General features: G+C 40.9%; 1 protein-coding gene across 1 annotated transcript in view; it reads left to right on the top strand.

The window, feature by feature from the left end:
• The window catches only part of fbln1 (fibulin 1), a 28,539-nt gene extending 25,264 nt beyond the window's left edge, over positions 1 to 3,275 (top strand). The window contains exon 17 of the mRNA XM_070907134.1: positions 2,698 to 3,275. Coding sequence (XP_070763235.1) covers positions 2,698 to 2,837 — 140 coding nt within the window. The 3' untranslated portion in view covers positions 2,838 to 3,275. The remainder of the gene's footprint in view (positions 1 to 2,697) is intronic.
• Positions 3,276 to 22,301: the final 19,026 nt, after the last annotated feature.

The following is a 22,301-nucleotide window of genomic DNA, read 5'->3' as shown; positions in this document are numbered from 1 at the left end:
TTCAAATCATCAACAGTGAGCTCGGAGGAACTTTGGAGATTTGGAAGATTCATTGGGTGCTGTAACAGAATTTTTGTTCCTAAAAGAACATTTGCACCCTCTGTATGTGCTAATTAGACCACAAACAAATTTACAAAACACTAATGGTGGGCCTCAGACACATTCCACATATTGCACTATTTAAATATCCTTAATAAATTTTTTATTTTAGATGCGATTCGTGTCTGTGTTTTCTGTAATTTATTCATGCGGTAAGATTATTTCACTTCTTTTCACAGAAACAATCTTTAGGATTTTCAGTGGAAAACGTACCCTCAGTTGACCCTGATTATTCTGTGTTTAGTCCTCGTTAGCTATAGGCCACATTCACTGCAATTAAAAAAAGCCTTAATGTGGACTGAATCCCATCTGTCTTTGCGGTGGTCCTTATTGTGCTCATAATGATATCTTACTCATCTTCATTGTGTGCTTGCTCAACCCAGCACGGAAACTTTTGAACTGTTTTTGTTCGAAACCTTCTGAACTCACTTTGAGTTTGTATTGGTCAACTCAGAGTTGCGTGCCATCTCGATTGGCTTACGTCTGAAAATAATTTTCAGGCTCAAAATTCAATCTCTTTTTCCATGTCAGTTACTCTCTTAATGTTGCGGCTGTTGTTAGGTTTAAGCAAAGGTTAGTTCTTTCTGATGGCGCTGACGCTTTGGAAACAATAAAATCTTAGTCCCGCTCCCCTCCGTTTAGTGTCACTACGCAACAGAGTCCCAAAACACCAAAACAAGGGGGCAACCCTGGTAGAAGTGGGCCCCATTCCACACTCCTCCAAGTGCTTATCGCCGGAATCTGCTGGAATCTGTTGTGTGCCCGCAGATCCGACTCTGAGAGAGGGACGAGAGAGCAAAAGAAAGTGACAGAGAGAGAGACAGCAGTTCAAGCTCCTATTGCCTGCCCCTCCCAGAGTTAAAGATGGATTCCTGGAGGAATGCCTCCATGGCTGTATCGCGTGACTGCGACTGCTCTCCTCCATCAAACACATGGGACTCATTTACTCATTTTGTGGGCCACAGTGATGGTGCCACAAACACCAGGCCCCCTCAGGAAGGGAAGAGAGGGGAGGAAGAGAAGGAGGAGAAAGAGTGGGTGGGGGGATCTGCCATCATACAATGCCAGTGTCCCAAAGGACGGCGCATAATGGATCATCATTTGTCCTGTGGTGAACAATGACCAAATGGGTTTTACTGCTTTATTACAAGTACCACAGAAAGGAGCCTCATAATTCAGACTGATTCAGACAGTGATCTGTTGTCATTTTGATCCATGTTGAGTTAAACTCTTGAGTCATCATCCTAAATACTTTAACACTCTGTCATGAATAAGAGAAACACATGAAGAGTGAATGAGAAAAAGTAAGAGGATGGTTGATAGGTGTGATAGGGGGACAGTGTGGTGATTGTGCTGCCTGACTGCACTCTGGCGATGGCTGTTCAAACAGGCCAGAGCTGAAATGTCACCAGCCCTCTGCAGAGAAAAGGCCTGCTGACAGCCTGTATAAACACTGGCATTTTTTCCCCCTGTAATCGCATGTTCACTTAAAAAGAGCACCCAATGAATTCCATGGGCATTCAGTAATGCTCTGTTGCAGTATGTTTATTCTCCCATCTGTTTTACCATGATAGAGGGTGTCTCTTGTCCATGGATAGGGTGGAAGGTGGGAGGGAGGGATAAAATTCAGATTGTCATGGACATCACTGGACTTTGTTTAGCTTGTCAACACCACATTTCATTTGAATACTCATCCAAACACACCAGCAAATAGGGACTGACTTCACACTATTTTCTAGCAAAGAAATAGTCTCTATCAAAACTGCTGACAATTATGTCTGTAGATTCTCTGCAACGTAACATCTTGTCTACAAGAGCGAAAGAAGCACACCAACATCGTAGCAGCTCCTACTCTGGATATGTTCAGCCACAGCACTGCTGTACAGAAGTGTTTTGGCAGCACTCACAGCCTGATACACAATCAATGTAGTCAGAACAAAATAGACTTGAAACGTAAAAATATGCTTTGGATCTATAAGCCGTGACGCAATCGATGTAGGCAGCTGTATTGAATAAAACTGAAGTATATATAAAATTGACAGAGCTGAAACATGTCTCGTTTAGACAGCCTGTGACTGGGTCATTGCTTTTGAAAAGATACTTTGCTGTTGAACGACAAATGTAATGTAATTTTTCAATGCGCTGAGCACCACAAACAAAATTCCATTGGCCTCATTTGTATTGGGGTGGCAGCAGAATTTAAAACCAAAACTATCTGCATTAGACCACTAGGAGTAAGTGAGACAACATGTTTTGGGTGACCCTTTAAACCAGCTATACAGAAATAAAAACATTCAAAATCAAATCAAAATTAATGAGCACAAAGTCAATCTTGTCTTTGTGAAAGCTGTAATACTGGCTCTTTGCTGCTCTTTCAGTTAAGTTTCCGAAGAAATGACAAAATCGACAAATTTATATTATTGTCAATGAAACCAACCAAAGACAGGCTACTGCTATTTACATCCCAACCTTCTACTGGTGTTGTTATGTTGTTGTTGTTGTTGTTGTTGTTGTTTTGCTGCTTTTTGCTTGATTCCTCTGTCTATTTATGGCACTTATTGTCACCGATAGTGTTGTTTTTTTTGTTGTCTCCTTCAGGTGTTGTTCGCCAGGTGAAGACTCTGATTGGTCCATTGACAACAATACTGAAACTGTCCATGCGCAACCTTACAACTCAGGGCGACTCCGGCCAGAACATCGTCAACGTTCATGTCTTCGTCTCTGAGTTCTGGTTCTAAGAGGTGGATGCCAAATTTTACCACATGTATTAAGACATCCATTGTCAACACTGTACACATTGGTTTTGTTACATCAATGCATAGATCAGTGACAAGGTTTTAATGTCATGTTAGATTACTTTTGACAGTTTCTGAGATGAAAGGCTACTAGCTGCTTTTGATGAGAGCACTATACTTTGTTTTGATGACAAGCTCAGCCTGAAGTGCACTATTAAGTTGCACCTGGCATGGAGCTAAATATGGAAAGACTTTATGTTATAAAATTGAGACATCGAGAATGTTTTTTAAGTTGAAAGTGCATGCATATATAAAGGTCATTAAAGGATATTATGATTCAATTCAACAATATTCTTTTCATGACATTATAAGCCTTTGTTTTTGTAACATTCACTTTTCCTTTCTTACTGTGTGCATTGGATGAGGTATATTTTCTATGGAATAAACACTATTTTAGTTACAGTATTTGTTTTTTGTATTTCCTTCCTATAACATGTTTGAATTTTTTTTACTGAATTTACAATTATGGGTTCAGGGAGTTAATTAAAAAAGAGCACATTATCTGTATGTATATAGAGAGAAAATAGGGCCCTATTAGCTACACAAACTGTTGTTTCATCGTGGCCGCAGCATCACATGGGATGTCCTACCCTGCTATAGTGAACTGCACAGTAGTAGGTGGTAATGAGTCCGCTCAGCAGCCAGTGGGCCATTTTTTGCCAACTTCAGTTTCAATTTCACAGTCATAATGGTTTCCAACAGAAAAAGGAACATCGCTAGCTTATGGCTAACGGGGAGGAGATAGGACAGCAGCTGTTATTTTATGGAGGAGGATTATGACATAAAACATAAACTATGTATGATAGTGAAATTAAAAGAATATCATAATACAGACATAGAATTGTGTTCCTAAAAATATATGGAAATATCATCTGATACATTATATCCACAGGAAATAGTCTATTCAGAATTGTATATAAATTGCTGGTTTTACACAAACTTCCTGCAGGTATTAAGTTCACTATTTAGGTTAATTGCACTGTTGTACTGCGCTGTTATTGTTTTTTATGCAACGAATATAACAACAACGAATAAGTATACATAAAGATATTCCAAAGGAGGTAGGCTACGTTTTCCCCTTTTTTTGTAATTGTATGTGGGTGGGGGGTGGTGGGGGTCGTTAATGTATATACAATGAAAAATAGAGGTCCCTTAAGAAAAGGGTTGGGAACCACTGTGCTACATTATGTCAGAAAGCAATTTTGTCCGAATTCAGTGGTAGTAATTCAGTATGATTTTACTTGGTGTACCCTGGTCATGAAAACATCATGACTTGTGCAATACCCTGAATGAAGTCATAACCCAATGACAGGAAACTTGATGATGATAATTCAGACATGTCAATATTAGCTAACAAACAGAGACGTGCAAATAGAACTATCTCAGCCAGTTCACTTCTATTCATGGCGGTCTGTGGAACGTCAGTTTCCATAGTGACATTTAGAACATTCTGTTTATTTTGCACCCAATGATATCTGCTGAGGGTCAGTAAAGACGTATATTAACAGCTTGTCCTCAGAATGCCCTCAGTTGAGTTAGGATGTACATAAGCTTCAACTCAAGATACTGTTGACAGTGGGTTTCACAGTCTTTTTGTCATTCTGGGAGCAGGGGGAGGTAAGATTTTCAGAAATTCTCTTTGGCAACTGGAGTAACTGAGGAGGGGAACAAGGTGGCAGCAGTAGTTACACATTCCTAATTACGTTTATCAGGGAACCAGAACTCCTCGCTCCATCAAACATGGGGGGACATCAGACAGAAAGTGAGCTGAACACATGTCAGTGGCTATGAGACTGTAATCATCACTGCGGCCGGGCCCAGCCAAAGCCTCCCAACGCTTCAAAGACAATGGAGGAGGAGGCGCATACATCAGGATCTCAAGTCGTCTGCCGTGATGGATTATAAGGCTCCACTGAAGAGGGATATCCTCTTCAGAGGAAATAGAGGCCAGCAGGTCAGCCTTGTGGTCGACATGAAAAGAAGGAAGACATGCTGTGTGTGAGTGAGTGTGTGTGTGTGTGTGTGTGTGTGTGTGTGTGTGTGTGTGAGTATGTTAACTTCAGAGCCTTAAAACCACACTTTAGCCAATGCTTGATATAGTATGTTTTCTAATGCTTCTAATGCACTTTTTAACTTTATGCTAATATAAGACTGAGTAAATGTATGTACTAATAAAAATAATTCCAAATGGCCTGGTTTGGAGAACAGGTAGAAAATCTTTCTAATCCACAAGGAAATAGATTAATCCAGGAAATAAACAGAACCTTGCCCTGGCTGGTACCGCAGTATATCTGTCAATTGCTAGGCTTAAAAGTGTCCATTTTGATATGTTTTGAAGGAGGACAAAGCAAGAGTACAATTTCCGGAAAGAGCTGTACACAATTTGCTGAATTAAGGCCACTCCTCTTTGTAAAAGTTAAAGAAGAAAAAAATCTGTACATTGTCTGTAGGCCTACTCTTAGCACAAATCTAGTCTATTTTACAAATGACTCAGATGGGAGACAGTGTCCATTTCATCATAGTTTGAGAAACAGTTTTAATTGGCTGAGTAGTTTACAAGATGAAACAATGCCTGTACATTTGGCTCATCCATACTGCATAAAAAAAAATCCACAGAAAACACATTGTAAGGACGTAAACAGCTGAACATGAGTAACAAAAAGCCATATAGCCAGACTGTGTGGGAGGACATTACCCAGGAAAGGCCTGGCTGGCTCTGAATCTGGACAGTAAGAAAGGCTGGGGCAGCAGTCCCTAGCAGCGTTACCAAACCACATACATGTGTGGGGACAAATGAGCAAATATCTTCTGCCAGATTCTCCATCCAAAGCCAAGAGGGAGCTGCTTGCACTGGAAGCCTATGGTATGACTAAGCGGAGTGGGCTTGATGAGTCGACGTAATGGCAGGGGTGCAGACCTGTGTGTGTCTGCACTGTTTGTTTGTGTACTCTATTGTGGCACAATGGTGGTCAGGCCTCTCAATACAAGTGGTCATGGTGGTGTCTGGCCCAGAGTAGACAGGGTATGGGGCTGATGGGAGTCTAGCCCAGGGGTTGGTGAGGCGGTCTGATCCAGACAGAGACCAGAGGACCTCAGGAGGCACGTGCTCGGCCGACTCCTGCACTCACCCACTCCCTCTTTTTCCTGGCGTCCTACCCCGGCTCCCACCGCAACATATGTTATAGGATATAAGTGAGTTCTTTTAATAAATTTGGGGGTATTTATTTTTTTCCTCTATTTTACAAACCACTGTTCCTCATTACCATAAACACAAAAATGTTTCTTTTAGATGGGCACTACCAACTTGCTGTGGCTTTGCTCCTGTCTCCCTGCAGTACATTTCATGTTCACAAAGATAGTGGGTTCATTAATATTTTTTAAATGTGAGAAGGTAATACATTTTGTCTTGATGCCCAGTGTAAAGTGTAAACTTGGCTCATGTGTTATCTGTCATATTATACATATAAATAAACCATAAACAAATGACCATTAACTATCTTCACTGATAAGCACGTTTTAAACATATTTCACCTGTGTGAAAAAGTTAACTTACTGTGCTTTTAAAGGCATTTGCAAAGTGGTGTTTCATAGAAGTCCAATAGATGGCAGACACATACAACACAACACTGCACAGCCTGAGAGTTTTAATAATGTATTTCCCTGGACAACTGTCACCACCTTACATTACAATGGCAGAAACAGCCAACCTAAGACCAATGTTTTTTTACTTTTCAGTAAAAAATCCCCTCATGAATCTAGCCTTCTATCCAGTAGGACATACTTTGCAATAAAATCAGAACTTACTGAAATTTATGCCCATCATTTTAAAATATATTCCACTGGGACCTAAATAGTACAACATTAAACTCCTATAAGATTCTGATTTAAGCCTAACAAAGTGTTGGATTGCACAAAAAACAATGTGGGAGTCTGATGTGAATGTTACGGAAAAGTCTACTGGGATCTTCACCCAAAATAGGATCATAAATGTTTGGCTCCACAACGCTATATTTCATGACAAGTTCTATATAGTCTTTGTGATATGGAACTCATATTATTGCCTCCCCTTAAATCAATTAACTCTTTTGAGGTTTAGGGTGATGGACAGTCCACCAATTATACAGAGGCTCCACCTTGACCCAAAGAAAAATACAAAGCACACAAGTGTGCCCCTCCATAACTTAAACGTAACCATTTACAACCACTACTGAACTCAACCTGTTGCCAGAGTACACAGTGGATCAATCACATTTGGGAATATAGGCCGAGGTTGTACTCATGAAAATTCAGCATGCAGTTTCTCTGTTGTTACAAGCAGCTCAGAACATATTGTGACGTCCATAGTGCTTAAGTGGATACACATCATAGGGAAGGAAGGGAAACTAACCCAACCACATATAGCCGTGGTGCGATTGCCACCTAAAATACTGGGTGACTTTAGACTGTAAAGTCATCTTTTCTGAAATGAAATGGGTGATTTTAACATGGCATTTATTTGTTACATATTTAGTCAACTTTTATTGCCTGTTGTGACATTTAAAACCAATGTGTTCTTTATAAGGATAAAAAGCGATTGTTTATTGAGGAAACTATCCCTATTCCATGACACACTAGCTGTGAGATTTAAATATCCAATAATTGGAAATAACACTTCAAAAAGTGGAGGACTGTTTCTTGAAAAAGAAAAAGAGCTTGCCGGAGATGCTTTTAAAGCCCTAATATTTTAGAGAAGTAAATGCATTTTATTGCCATGATAATATGCCATACATATGCCGTTTTCCAGTTGCCAAGTCAGTTTCAGTGCAAGTAAAAGGATTTTGAGGGAATTCTAGTCCCATATCAAACCTACGTCATAGCTGTCTGCACTTTGAAAAGCTGGTCCAGCGTTGAGGCTTGGCCCTTGAGGACTTTTGCTATATACTCTGACAATGACCATGATTTCAAAGCCTGTCTGCAAAAGGCTTCACTGACATAAGTGGCCTTCAGACCTCAAATGTTTGAGCTTTCATTGTATGTGAAAATGAGCTGGGAGTTTGCTGTGTCTGCCAAAGTGTTGTTTTGTCTGTGGCTGAGTACACACACCCATCTGTCACCTCTCAGTGGACACCTCGCACTGTCTCAGATGTCTTTGGGTCTCTGAGCAGTGACCAGATAGGGAACAGATCAGCAGAAAGAAGATTTGCTCTGTAAACACAGGGAGTTGTCAGTGGATTTTGGCATTTTTGTTACGAGGGAAACCATTACGCACTGTATGTTTTGATATGAGGTGTCAAGTATGTAATCATCAGGAACTTACTTTGCACTTGCCCTTTGAGTTTGACACTTAATCATCACTTACAGTGGTCAGAATCACACCCAGTAAGTCATCACAAAATCACTCAACAGAATGTGAAATGAGCCAAGCTTCAACTACTGAGTTCCTATTAGCAGAGAGATACATTGGGTAACACCTTACATACAAAATCTAAGAAAATGTCTGGCTTTGGAATTGCTGCAATCATAACACAAACACGTGAAGCAGATTTGAATAAGACCAAAAAAGGCCTGCTAACATACTCAGTCTGAACCAATCCTACTTTGACAAGGGAAGTGAAAAATAAATTAGCTGCTATGAGACAATGTAAAATCTATAATTGTTTTTGCCTGAGCTCAATGAGAAAAAAATTGTCTTTTTGATAGAAATACTATTTATGGGTTTGCTCGATCTTCCAGAGCACATCTGTATGTCATTGTTCCTAAACCACTGTCTCTGCATACACTCAAATTTTAAGAAAAGAGATTCAGAGAATTAATTATCCAATTTTTCAGAGGCATCATCATGGGGAAAAGGACTTAAGGCGTCAAAAGGCACATTTTTAATTTGGTGACAGTCACAATGCGTTTGCCTGCTTTCCCATTAACATCATTGTATCTCTGCCTGTTCAGTGCTCCATTTTACTCCATGCATGACTATGGAGTGATTTAGGTTTCCAGGAACCGCAATGAGACAAAGGTCATCTGTGATATTAATGAGTGGAAGGCCTTTGAATCTGGCACACTGGCATGGAGCTTTTCTGTGTGACTAAATGTAGCTTACAATTGCCAATGATAATTAATATGTCACATTTTGTTTTTCAATAGGGTGTTTTCTGCCTTTGTAACTTCAGAGGGTTGGGGAAATCCATCAAAATGTTTCTTGCATTAGTACTAGGTCATACACACAAAGTAGGCTTGGTTAATGGTTACCCGCTACAGTATGGGCGCCAGTGTAGCAGGTCTGTGAAGGTATTGCCACTTCAAGACATCAACACGGAGTCTGCACACCATACATCTGTTGACATAGCAGTCACCCTTGTGAACACACACATCTACTTCACAAAACAGAACAAAATGCCCACTTAATGGACATATGGCCTACATTGTTGGTAGACCGCTGTGATGATGTCTTTTGCTGTTTCCTCTCATGTCTGGATGAATTAAATAGATCAAGCCTTCCTGATTTCGACCTATTAGTGTAAAGTTCAGAGAAACCAGACTGGTTGTTAGATACCATATCCTGTGTGTATGATGATGTTGAACAAACTATGTATCACACAGCCTTGACTTGTTGTGTGGTAAGGATAAAGCAGATGCCACAGATAAGGTTAGGGTTAAAATGTAGTTGAGCCGGAGGAGACTCTGGAAGCCATTGAGTCATTGATCTCAGGGTTCTCCAATCCTAATACCGAGCCCCGGGTTATTCTCTATCCCTTCACCCTCCTTCCTTTTTTATCCTTTGTTGTGGTCACTGGGACAATCGGTTACAGCCCAGCGGAATGGAAACCACTCAGTCAGTCCCCTGCTACAGCAAACTATTAAATAGAGGATCCAGTTACTATGACCAGTCTGGGCGGGAAGGCATCTTTGGGGGAGATTTAGTTCTTCAGAATGCTTCAGTATAATCCCAACCAACTGAACACATTTTCATACATGTTATTGAATCACTTACAACATTTCAACCAGTGGGATTCCTCAAATTACGGTGACTACCAAGAAATGAGCTTTTACATGATGATTACTCTGTAGATCACTTCCAGAGTCTTTGCTGTCTTTATTTCAGTGTAAATGATGTGTTGTAATCTACTGTTCCCCCACTATCGCATTTGGGATTTCAGATCAGGGTGGAGGTGGCTTCATTCCCAAAGCTATCAACGAAACAACAGAAGACAAACACAACAATGATGATGAACTGGATAAACAACATTCCCCCCGGAAACCCAATACAACTTGTTCCTGTGAATTGGTCTGTCTGTGTGTCTCTCTGAGGCAACAATGGTGATTTCTGTTTGAGTCCTGTGGGTTCCAACCCCAGACCCTGTCTCTCAGTTGGAGCGGCAGAAATGGAGGGTCGTGGTCGCTGCAGATGCTTTGTTTTCCACAGTCCCTTCTCACTGCTGTTCCACCCACGATGGGACCATCTGCCTTCTCAATTAAAAGGCATGTTTGTGCTCCACATTTGTTTGTGCTCACAGATGATTTTTGTAATAAAACTCAGACTTTCTGGTATTTCTTGGATTCCTGGGTGATGACATTGCGCTTTGCTTTTTTGGGCTTGTGGCTGTCTCCCGTGGAAAATGAAACTTGCAGAAACTACTAGCTGTTTTCTGGTGTGTCTGTGGGATGAAATGAAGAATAGAATGAGTCTTGCCGATGTTCTCCCTGCCACAATTAAGAGCAGACCCACTGTGTGCTGGGGAACGCACAAGACGAAGAAGCAGCCTTTGCCATCTCCTCTGAGACATGACTATGGGGACAAAGTATTTCAGCCCAGAAACTGTCATTATAATAGTATGCTCTATTGTTCTGTCTTATCATCACAGTTACTGAGTTAATAATCATAAAAATGTAAAATAATTTCTTTGTGAGTTACATTAGAATATGATTCTATTAGGACTACAAACACAAATGTTTTCCAAATTGTTAAATTGTTTGTTATTGTTTTTGGGTGGCAAAAAAATATGCCCTTTATAGGGCAAGAGAAACAATACTTTGACAGGGACACTGACACATGTATAAACCGATGAAAATATTTACAGTACATTCAAGGAGAGTAGATGTCCTCTTGTATATCCTTCAAAATATGATTTCCCGAATTCAAGGAAATGTTATTATGTTTTTACGTACATTGTGGATTTGGCATTGGCTTTCTTTTGGACAACACTAGACTGTCGTAGGAGCTCCTTGGACCACACACAGCCCTTTGCCCAGAGCACATTCTGGCCAGTGCCCACTTGCCTAGACACCAAGTGTGGGAAGGTGGTACCGACAGTGACCACCGGTCACCATTTGGATCAGTACTGTCCAAAAGATGGACCTGCCAGGAAGCTATCCATATGTTATGAAGAAAGGCTGAGAATAATTTTTAAACTCATGAGAACAAATTTGACGTTGAGATTTCTTGCTGATATTGGGTCAAAGACTAAAGAGTGCGTGTTTCAAGAGTGGAATCAGCTGTAATATATCATATTGTGATCTCATCTGACTGTCAAGGTTCCCACTTTTGAATGACCACTTTAGCAAAAGTGGGTAGATTTAAGAGAGCTCTTTATTTGAAAAAGAGCTCATTGCCAATCAGTCAATGGTTTCTACAATTTATGGAGGCCGGCTGTGTTTTGAAATGTACTGTGTGTGTGGTATATGGTGATTGAAGAGGAGAGTGAGAAGGCCCAGTTTAAACACATTGTGGATTCTGAGAAGCCATCACATTTGGTTGGCCTTTGCTAAGCAGCTATAGAGGCCTCTATAGCTTAATCTCAAGGATGTGCAATTGGGCTGCAGGGTGATGAAGCAATAGTAGTTCACGCAAGGGTCTGTCACCGAACCTTCCACCAACACCACTCAGCAAGCTGCAGCATGGATAGATTTCTCGTTAGGGCATGGTTGCAGTGGTAAGGGTCTTACTCTGTAATGGTTTTAACATATGATTCCAGAGCTGTGGCTTTTTGCTGGGTTTTCTCAAGACAGTCATGGGTGTAAGACCTCCCTCTACACTTTGATGCTTCAAGTCTCCTTTCCACCATTATGAATGAAGCATGGCACCTTTTGGCCTAAGAGATTAAAACCATAATGTGATTTCTCTACATTGGTGTTCTTTTTTTCCCCAAATTGCACATCCACCTCTTAAAAACAAGATTGTCTAGTCTGTCTTTGGGATATCCTTAACTGTCATCTATCAGCAGTCACTGACTGAAATCTATAAACACGCCGAATACTTGGCAATTGACTCCTCCATAAAAGTGCAAACCAGAATACTTCAAGACTGTGTTATGGTGCTGACACTGTCTTCTCAAAAGGCCTGATGACATCCTCCCTGGATGATCAGATATATCACTGTTAGAACTAATACTTTTAAAAGTTACATTTCAACAAGAGTTCTGCCATTAATGTGATTGTTTCTTGACATCTAGACACATGACGAAGGATAACACCATTTCCATAGATTTTTATGTAAATAATGTGTTAATGATTGTGTGCTGTGCTGTTTCTGTACATTATATATATAAAATGTACATGACTATAATATCGGCAAAATCTAAGAGATGTTGACCTTTTTCTCCCTCTGACATGAAACTGTGTCATCTTTAAATTAGCTGTGTCAAATACCTTCAAGCCAAGAAACATATATCTCTGTTAGCTGTGAAATTGCTATCTGGGGCATCAACTTTCATCCTTGCATGTAGTAAGTTCTTCCCTTGGAGGATCTGCAGTTACATAAACACAGAGTGTCTTATGGGGTTTTATAATTGTGTTATTCATACAGCATGATACAATCAACCATAAGCCAGGTTGGGTGCAGCGCCATGAATGGTAGGAAGAATATGTGAGCAGTAAACATGAGAAGGTCTGCTCCATTGACAGGAATTCCACTTTCTGCTGCTGCTGTGAAACATGGCATACCTAATTGTACAGTGGTCACCCACTAGGTCTAAATAGGGTTCAAGACCACACAGTACGATGCAGGCCCACTGTAGGAAACTCTAAGAGACTGTGAGCTTTCTTCACTGATTGTTTTACTTTAGGGTGATCCATCTGCGTAAGGTTTCAAAACACACCATTCCCCATTTATATTTGTTTTATTGCCACACCTCTGTCTCATGTATACCAACAATGGGACGTCATGCCATGCACTTTGGAATATGAATCCATGGGACCAAGGTGTTTGCTTTGTCATAACAACATGCATTGAGCAATGCCTTTGTTGCAACATCTACAATAAACCGATTGACACAATATTGTAAAAGTGACAAGTGTGTGACAATAATACCCAGCAAGATTTGGATAATACCAGCCCACTCTCTCGCACCTCATGGTGATGACCCAGAGCAGCATGCGACAGAAGTCATAAGAAGCTTCAAGAAACAATAGCTTCATGACACGGAAACGTGATGAGGAGGTGAGAAGATTTATGAAGTGATAAGTAGAGTGCTTATGGTCGAGGCTGTGGCCCCTATGTTCCCCCCAAAATCTCCCAACAAAAAAGGAAAAACAAGTGGTGTCTACGGTAGTATGTGGATTTTACTCCATCACTGGCCAGCCCAAGTTTAGATCACCCCCTCCTGCTAATGACACATTCAAATTAGCTGTGGTTAGGGTTTTCTTCAAATACACAGCTAGATTCACACAAATTCTTCTCCCCACCTCACCTCTCTCTGGTCTGGCCTAAGAAAACCACATGCCGGGGTCACTGCGCTCTCCTCAAGCCAAACCAGACCCATAATTTTGCTTTTGTTTCAGATGTAGCCTCAAAGCCTGAAATATAAAGACCCAGGCCAGCCTGGGAAGGTCAGTATGCAGAAGGAAAGAGCGAGATAGAGAAAGAGAATGGGAAAGACTGAAAGAAAGCAAGAATGAGAGAGGGGGTAGAGAGAGAAAGAGGATCTCAAGAGTGCTGGTGAGAGCAGCGTGGTTTCCAATCTGTTGAGGAAGTCTTTATTATACAGTATGTGTGTGGACAGGAAGAGCTGTGTAACGAGGAGCAGATCTTGCCAAACCACTGGCCATTACTGACCATTGCTGACCATTACACCCAATGAGCTTTAACTATTTTGGATCTGTGCTATCTCCAGGTTAACAGAGTACATTCACACTTATGTGTAACCTCTCAGTGTGACATGAGAGCAACTTACAACTTCTTCCTTGGCCAGCCACTGACTTTAATATAGCTTAGAAAAATAAAACAAACGTTTCTCATGTATGACCTTATAAAAGGAGATGACTCCATTTTCTTTCTTTTTTTGACCATATAGTTCATGAAGACTGACATTTGTGTCTCATCTTGTCTGTGTGTGTTGAGTGATGTTTTTGTCTCAAAAGTTTAATGAACCATTTTTGTGAAATATGAAAAGGTCCTCCATGACCCTGCAAATGGCCCTTCATAAATTAGCTGTCTTTGCAAATGACATTTTCAGACAGTGACATGACAGTCTAACATACAATATGTTGTTTATTCTGCATTATATTTTTAATGTCAAAAGCCTTTCCAACAATGGCACCATGTACAGTGCCTCTTCACCAAATGTATACACAGCTGACATTTAGATGGGCCAAACCAGAGCTCCAGTCACGATGAAATAAGTTTTCTGCCAATCACCACCTTGTGTTAAAATCAAAAAGGTCAAAATGCACACACCATAAGGCTTCCATTGTAACAAATGGAGAGGAGTGGAGGTGGTGTGGTGTAGGGGTGATGGACTGAAACCCAAAAACCTCAACCTCCTTTTAAGAAAAACAAACCAGTTTTATTTGCGAGCCAGCTAGTGCGTTATACTCCCCTGACCTCAGGAAGCTTTCCCTTTCAGTCCAGTTCTGGACACACTGTTCCACCATCAGGGGACCGGGCAGATCTATGACACATGTGATGGCCAAACTGCAGTGTGGCCCTGGCCACAAATCCAGCAACATTTGGCCCCTGGAGCCTTGTTTCGTGGGAAGCCGACGTTCTGACCACAGATGGACAATAACATGGTTTTTGCTTGGCGCGCATTGATGTTTTGTGTATTACGTGACATATTGCTTGGCTTAGCATTACCTATTGTAAAACTATCCATAATCATTCAACCTCATGGGGAGATGTTGAGTAATGGCAGGCAGTATAAGGATTTAGAGTGACATTTGTACAAGCATTTCAGGGTAATACAATGGAAGAATATTGAAAGAAAATACATTTAATCCCAGCACGTTTTATGGTGTCCTCTCCTAGAATCGAACTGGTAAGGAATACCTGTTTTCATGGTTACCAAATATTCTTGCTCTTTAAGCAACAGTTTTGTTGGGGCATTCATTATTCTGTTCCAGGAAAGCAATGCATACCTCTCCATCACACAAAGTCCTGATTTTATCTCTTGCTTGACAGAAATGCCACAGACTAAAACACTTTTTTTTTTCTCTGCCTTGTCCAGCCTTGTGCTGTTGGATCGAGTTCCTTGGAAACCTGCTTTGTAGAAAGATGACATCTGGAAGCCTTGGTGCTGCTTTCATAGTAATTGTTTATGTTTTAAGACCACTGGCGAGTCTAATCTTGTCATGTTTTAAAGACCTGTATTAAAGAATCTACAGTGAAGGGTCCATGACAGACCTGCAGGATACCACCATGGGGAGTTTTGTAATCAACACTGAAATGCACTGCAAAGAAATGTTCTGTGCTCTTGCTGTATGCAATCTACTCATGGCCTCTGATATTGAGCATGAAACACAGACGTGCTGGCATCTGGCTGGTCAGGCCATGTGTTATATCCAAGGTCAGAGAAATTGCCAAATCTCAGACATATTATTGTAACATACTGTACACACACTCACTACATTGCAAAGTAAACAACCTTAAATGCAGCCCAAAGGGCAACAATTTAACCCTGAGTGCATTGCTACTGCTATTGTGAATTGTTTATTTCTAAGAGGAAGGTTTGCTGTACGTAATTGCATCTGACAGAGTGCCCTGTGACAAGAAACCACACAAAGACATTATATGCTCATAGATTGGAAAGAAATGTACATTTGTCAGCATTATGATTTATTTTGCCTGCGTACGGTAAACAAGGCGAGACAGGCGATTCCTTCCTCTCTGAAACCAAGCATGTCAGACTGGATTCCTTTCCTCTCCCGTTTCATTTCATATTTCATACAGCCCATTTGAACAATTGTGTTATTATGGTAGTGTAAATAGACCTTTGCACTGGGCAAGACTTCAGGAATGCTGATCATGTGTTAGCTGACACTATGCTGGCCGCAGGAAGCTAAAGCATCATTTATTGTAGATTGGTGGCCCCTGTGATAGGTGGGTGGTGTTTATTGCCAGCCAATCGTCTGCATAGGCTGTCATAGAATGATTGGTAAAACTGTATCAGTGTCAGCATGAATTGAATATAATGACCAGTTTGGAGCTGCAAATATGCACAGTACCTCGTTGAAATAGCTTCCCCCTGAATCCAATGTTTTTTTTTCCATTAAGGCAGTCTCCAATTATTTGTATTTATGATGTAATGTAACATGCACCTCTCATTTCAGATAAACATTTCGACCCACTCTTTACTGTGTGATAATGTTATAGAGACAGGACAGGTTCAGATTACATGACTTTTAAAATAATACTAATATAAAACCACGATGCATCGCACATAAAATTTCACACATTATCTGCTTCCAAATTACTAAGTTTCAGAATGGCAGTATTGTTTGGTGTAGCCTACATTCAGACATTTGCAGATGCACTGCAAACTCTAGGTCAAAGCATCAAAATAGCAAAACAGTGTCCTATTTGCTTTCTGCATTGAAGCAATGTGGCTAGTGAATCTTAGCTTATGATGAAATAAACCGCTCATTGTTTTCGAAATTCAGGGGAAATTTAGTGACAGTTGAATTGCCGCATGTTTCCACTGCAAACGTCTCCTCTGTATATCCTCCTCTGGATGCAGTAAAGTTGTAGCAGTAAATGTCCAGATTCTTGCAAATGTCAAGTTTAAAATTATATAGCCCCTATCAAATTGAGTATCGCAGGAGGTCGATAGAGTTTAGAGAATGCCAGTAAATCAGAAATACCAGAAATTCTTTGAACATTGGTACCAACCAAGGCTATGGACCACAATATTTCACTTCATAAATTTCACTTACACAGCTGACTCAAGCCACATTGATAGAGGCCAAGTGAGTATTGTTATCCTGGATCATGTGCTGCGCTTGAATTAACCCCCTCCACTGCTTCCTCCAGTGCCCTGGCCTTGGCTGCCCTCTTCAAGCCCCCATTAACCTCCACCTAAGACCTCAGTGGAGCCCAGAACAAAGAATATATAATATGTAAGAACACTATATAAGCTAATCTGCTGATGTGGTCACATTGCTTTTCTTTTCCCATGTGTTTATTAAAGTATGTGTTTTTTTGTGTCTGGCAGGAAGGAGTCACTGCACTGAAGATTCCCCCTGATTAAACCAAGTCAAAAATCAGGGGTTTGTAAGCGTAGAAGCTTTAATGCAGAGCTCTTATGGTGTACCTGAAGGACAACCACAGTGTAAATCTTCTCCCCTGAGGAAGGAAATTCAGGATGTGGCTTTGAAGCAAAGCAGAACTGTGTGCGTGTGTGTGTGTGTGTGTGTGTGTGTGAGAGAGAGAGAGAGAGAGAGGAGAGTTTCGTACTCAACACGCATGCATATGTGTTGGTGTGAGCGTGTGTCGGTGAATATGTGTGTGTGGTCCTCTTAGTGAGGTGGAAAATTATTTTTAAGATTTAGTTAAATATTTGCTTTTGCTTCGAGTTGCCAATGACGTTTTTAGAATTAAAGCAGGGCTTGACGTGTGTGAAAACGAATACTGAGAGTGGATGGGATCCTATGAATGAGCAAAAGCATAACGAAAAAGGAGGGGAGGTCCTGAAGCTTATTTGATACATGAGAGGACAACAAATTGCAAGCAATTAAAATCATGTTTATTTTCATCATAGAAGTGAACCGTGCCCCATCTAGGATTTACATTGATAAAATACACAGACACAACTGCAGACATCACAAATGAGTAACATGGCATCAGTGACACTATGGCAAACCCAAACAAAAACCGAGGTTTGTTTAGTCAGTCTGACCAATACTTTGTATTGTGGGCAACTCTGTTTAGCTATGTTTCACTGCAATACAAAGGTTGTAGTCTTCCAGCCTTGTAAAGAAGGTGTTCTCAGAGGTCTTATAGGAAACCAGTTATGGTGATTCTACAATGCATTGTGGTTTCTGTGTACCAGTTTCACATGGCATTCTTCATGAAAGATTAAGTGTAAAAAGTGGGAACTGTCCTGGAGATTAATGAAACCTACAAATACTCCACAAACCACTCCTAACTTCTTTCCACCACATATACTGATTTTTTGTTGTTGTATGAATGACTTAGCAGCCAGAGCAACCATCAATGAAATCAAAAATTGGGTGAAAAAGCCACATTAGGACAAAATGGTGTATACTGATCAAGACAAGAGTACAAGGGTAACAACGTCTCTAAAGGGGGAACTGTTACCACCTTTGCACTTCAGCTGAGCCGTCTAAATAGAAACCAGGATGAACTAAATTTTAAAACAATACTTTCTCACTCATAGCACACCACAGTATTTCTGTTTTTCATCCAAAAGCCATACTGGAGCTTATCCCTAAATAGGCTTACAAATGGTAACTACAATTAATTCAGCTAATGTTTGGCTCATCTTAGCTTCAGCATGTTAACAGTTAGCTCCTCAATCTACTCCTCTGCAGCTCTAGTTAAGTTTGATTTAGAGACATGGTGCATACCTGGAAATGTATTTTGAGTACGGGGTGCAGTGGTGTTGACTGAATTGAACCTCAAATTTTTTCTCGCCCTTGTATTACTATATTATGATATTGATATGATATTGATGATATAATATGTCATTATTTGATAAGTTTCAACCAATAAATGGGCCAGTATAGCCAAGACTTAGTTCAGTTAGTTTCGAGAGGTGTGCTTAGTAACTTTGTGAATATGCTCTAAAAGGGAACTCTTAGATAGGAGGAACATAATGCCATTTATAAAAAGTCCTAGAAAAACGCTTTTTGAATATGGCCTCTGAGTTGTTCACATTATTTAGGAACTATAAAACAACAACAACATGGTTTTGGAGTGCAGCGGAAGAGTTTGAAATATTTGTTTCTAACTCCATAATGACTTAAGAGCTGTTGGTCAACACAGTTTGTTTCCACAGTTTTTTCCCTTGGCGCTGTCACATTGTGAGGAATGTGTTTCTGTTAAGTTAGTGCCACTGGTTCATATGTTCAATTACAACTGGTGGCTAATCGGACTGTTGTGCAGAGAAAGAGGTATCACTCAGTATTTGATCCACAGACATTGTTTTGGATAACTCGGACTAAAATAAAACTAAACTAACTACATAAAATGGGCACAAGCAGTATTTTCTCCACAGGAAGGACACCCATTAGTTAAAATGTGCATAATAAGGAAGTGGGATTGCCTTGCATTGATTGAACTGAAGTCAGTTCAGAGTTGATCAGGAGTGATTCATTAAGAAAGTGGTCATTATGCAGATTCACAGAACTAATCATAAGGTACCATAACAGTCAGTTCTCAAGTATTTTATCATTATTTACTATATTGAGGTTGAGTTTGTTGGCAGTTAGTGGTTGATTTCTTCTTTAAAAACGTCTTGGTAACTACGTAGGATTTTGTGTACCTTGTTGTAAACTCTTACCTATAATTCTCTTAAAATAAGTAGTATGAGTAAAATGAAACAAAAATCTAAAGAAAAACATTTTCCAGATCTGATTTTATTGTCCATAATGAAATTTCCAAATCATCATCCCATCTCCCTCACTTCCATCATGTACTTCACCACAGGTGTCAAGTTTTTTTCAAGATAGTAATCAGTGACAGCAGACAAGAGCAAAAGCCACCAGCCTACAGGTCATGAATACGAGATGTTTAAGAAAACAACTGAGATCCCTTCAGCAAAAATGCTTTCCAGCTACCGTTCAGTGGCTGGAGGACACTTCCCTCAGCTCTCCCTGAAATCCCCACCTGTGACGAGAGGTACCAACATCTTCTCTGCCTTCCTACTGCCAAAGACTCCCTGGCTCCTCATTCCAGCGCATCTCTCAGCACGGACTCTCTTATCCTCCTCTACACCCTGCCAGAAATGCACCTGAGGGTCTGCAGTCCTCCGCAGGTATTTCTGCTGAAAGCTATAATAAATCATTTGCCTTTTGTGTCTCGGCTTTCTGCCTATTTTGCTAATGTGTTTTCTCTCCTCCATCCTGGTTTCAGAGTTGAAAGAGGCCTTCTTTAAATAGGTGCAGGAGTGTGCTAAGACAGATTCAGTGCTTGCAAGTGATTCTTTCTCCTTGTCATCACTCCAATGCCCCATTTCCCCAGGCTGAATAGCACAGGAAGCATAGTGCTGGAGACACACTGTGACAAGTAACAGGTAAAGGAAGAGGAGAGAAAAAGAATAGGCTTCTGTCAAAATGCAGTAATTGAATATTTGATTCATAGTCCTTTGCTGACTTTTGCTGCTGTCCACAAGTGTTTTGACCATAGCTCTATATCAAATGCCAGTGACTTTGTTTGTGGTAAAGTGACTCTGCAGGGAAGAAAGCATAGTGTTTATTCAAGGGGGAGAATTTCACATTTTGACCAAATCGACTCTGTATAGAGAACAGCTCAGCAGGCCATGTAAATATCAAAAAAGGTTTAATGAAACCATGAGGGATGACAGTTTCCAAAGTACATATTATCTATGGAGAGGTCACAGTGGGAAAGCGGCCCGCCATCCGTCTGCATTGCTTTTGGTGGCCAGAAAGTCATGAGCGATCATTGGAATTTTTTGGTCAGAGCTTCGTGTTTGAGCACAAGCCTTCCTGACAACCCCTTCCTCACTGTGTCATCCCCCCATGCACACACTGACACAGACACATGCACACGTGTACGCACACTTGCACACAAAGTTACACGTGAACACACAAACACACATACACATGCACACACTGCCATCCAGCTCAGTGGCTTGGAGCTCTTGCAAAGTTTCTAAATCCGCCTCCTGCATTTGGTCGGTGGGAGCAGACTTCCTGAAAACAATGGAATGGACTAATCTGCGGATTTGCCAGTGGATTTGATAAAGGCCCATGTTCTAAGCCAAAGTTTCTCTGACCTCTTGTTAAAAACTTCTCATCTCTCCCTGCCCATCCCTCCCACCCTTGTTCTTTTTGTGAATAGGGTGAGAGTGGATTACCAGAGGTGCTGTGTCTCTAATTAAACTCTTCTCTCTGTTACATCCCCCCTTACTTCTATCCCTCCATCTTCTGTCCCTCATGCACCCAGACAATCCTCACATTCTCTCTTTCTTTTGGCAATTTGGCACAACCGTTAGTTCTAATGAAAAGGCTCATGCTGATGACTCTGAACAGGAATAAGGCGCAGCAGTGTTGGGGTCACAAGTCAAAGGTCAATCCTCAGAGGTCACATGGAGGTTAATAAGGTGTTTTGTCACTTGAAGAAATGTCTAATCTCCCTGAGACTCAAAAGGATGCATCTTTCCTTTGGCAAACTTCACAAGTAGCCGCCATCCCCCTCCTCATTCTCCTTCTAACCTTTCCTTTCAAGTCCACTCCTCTTTGTAGTTCAACCTTTGTAGTCCATTTCAACAAGGCAAAACTTTCCAAAGGCGTGGTTTGTCCAGGATTAATTTACGGCAACATTTCCTAAATCCCTTCTTTCTATCTGCTCATCATCTTTCATGGAGAGCTGTCCTGCACCAGCCTGTTTGAATGGCTATCTAGTTGATTCCCGTGAAACAATTAAAATTCCAGCCTTTGGCCCTCACTCCGTGAGCTGTCTTGAATGCATGGAGCTCGGTCGGGCACAGATGCAGCTCTGCTGACAGGAGCCCACTTGATGAGGGTATTATTTTAATGGAAAAGATTTGCCTATTCATTACGTCCATGTGGCCATCACTGAGGCACAAAGCACAGATAATGACAGGAACCAAAAGCTGGCAGCGTGCCAGGTCTGCTAAAAAAGCTGCCCACTTGCCAATCTACAGTGCCAGTGACTCAAGCAGACAGCTGCAGACAATAAAGTGGAAAACGGGCCTCCTTTATGGTCTTTACTGAGCTCACAAACATCACATTTACATATCTACTGTCACTCATCAGATTTGTCATTTATTTGACTATATGATACAATGTTATTTCACTCCAAAACAAGGAGTAGATTTTTTTTCCAGCAGCAATAGCCTGCTGGCTGTTTTCACAGTCTTTCCCAGAAATAGATGCTGCTGTGTTGAGGACAGACTGGAGCTGAAACTGCAGAATGCATTTGGCATTCTTACGCCCATGTTTCCTGTTTACTGTATTATTTTCTTATGTGGTGCTTACTTCCTTATGGGTGGGCGG

The sequence above is a fragment of the Enoplosus armatus genome, chromosome 6, assembly GCF_043641665.1.
Source record: "Enoplosus armatus isolate fEnoArm2 chromosome 6, fEnoArm2.hap1, whole genome shotgun sequence".
Classification (NCBI taxonomy): Eukaryota; Metazoa; Chordata; class Actinopteri; order Centrarchiformes; family Enoplosidae; genus Enoplosus; species Enoplosus armatus.
The sequence above is the reverse complement of the archived record's forward strand: the minus strand, read 5'-3'. Positions and strand labels throughout refer to the sequence as shown.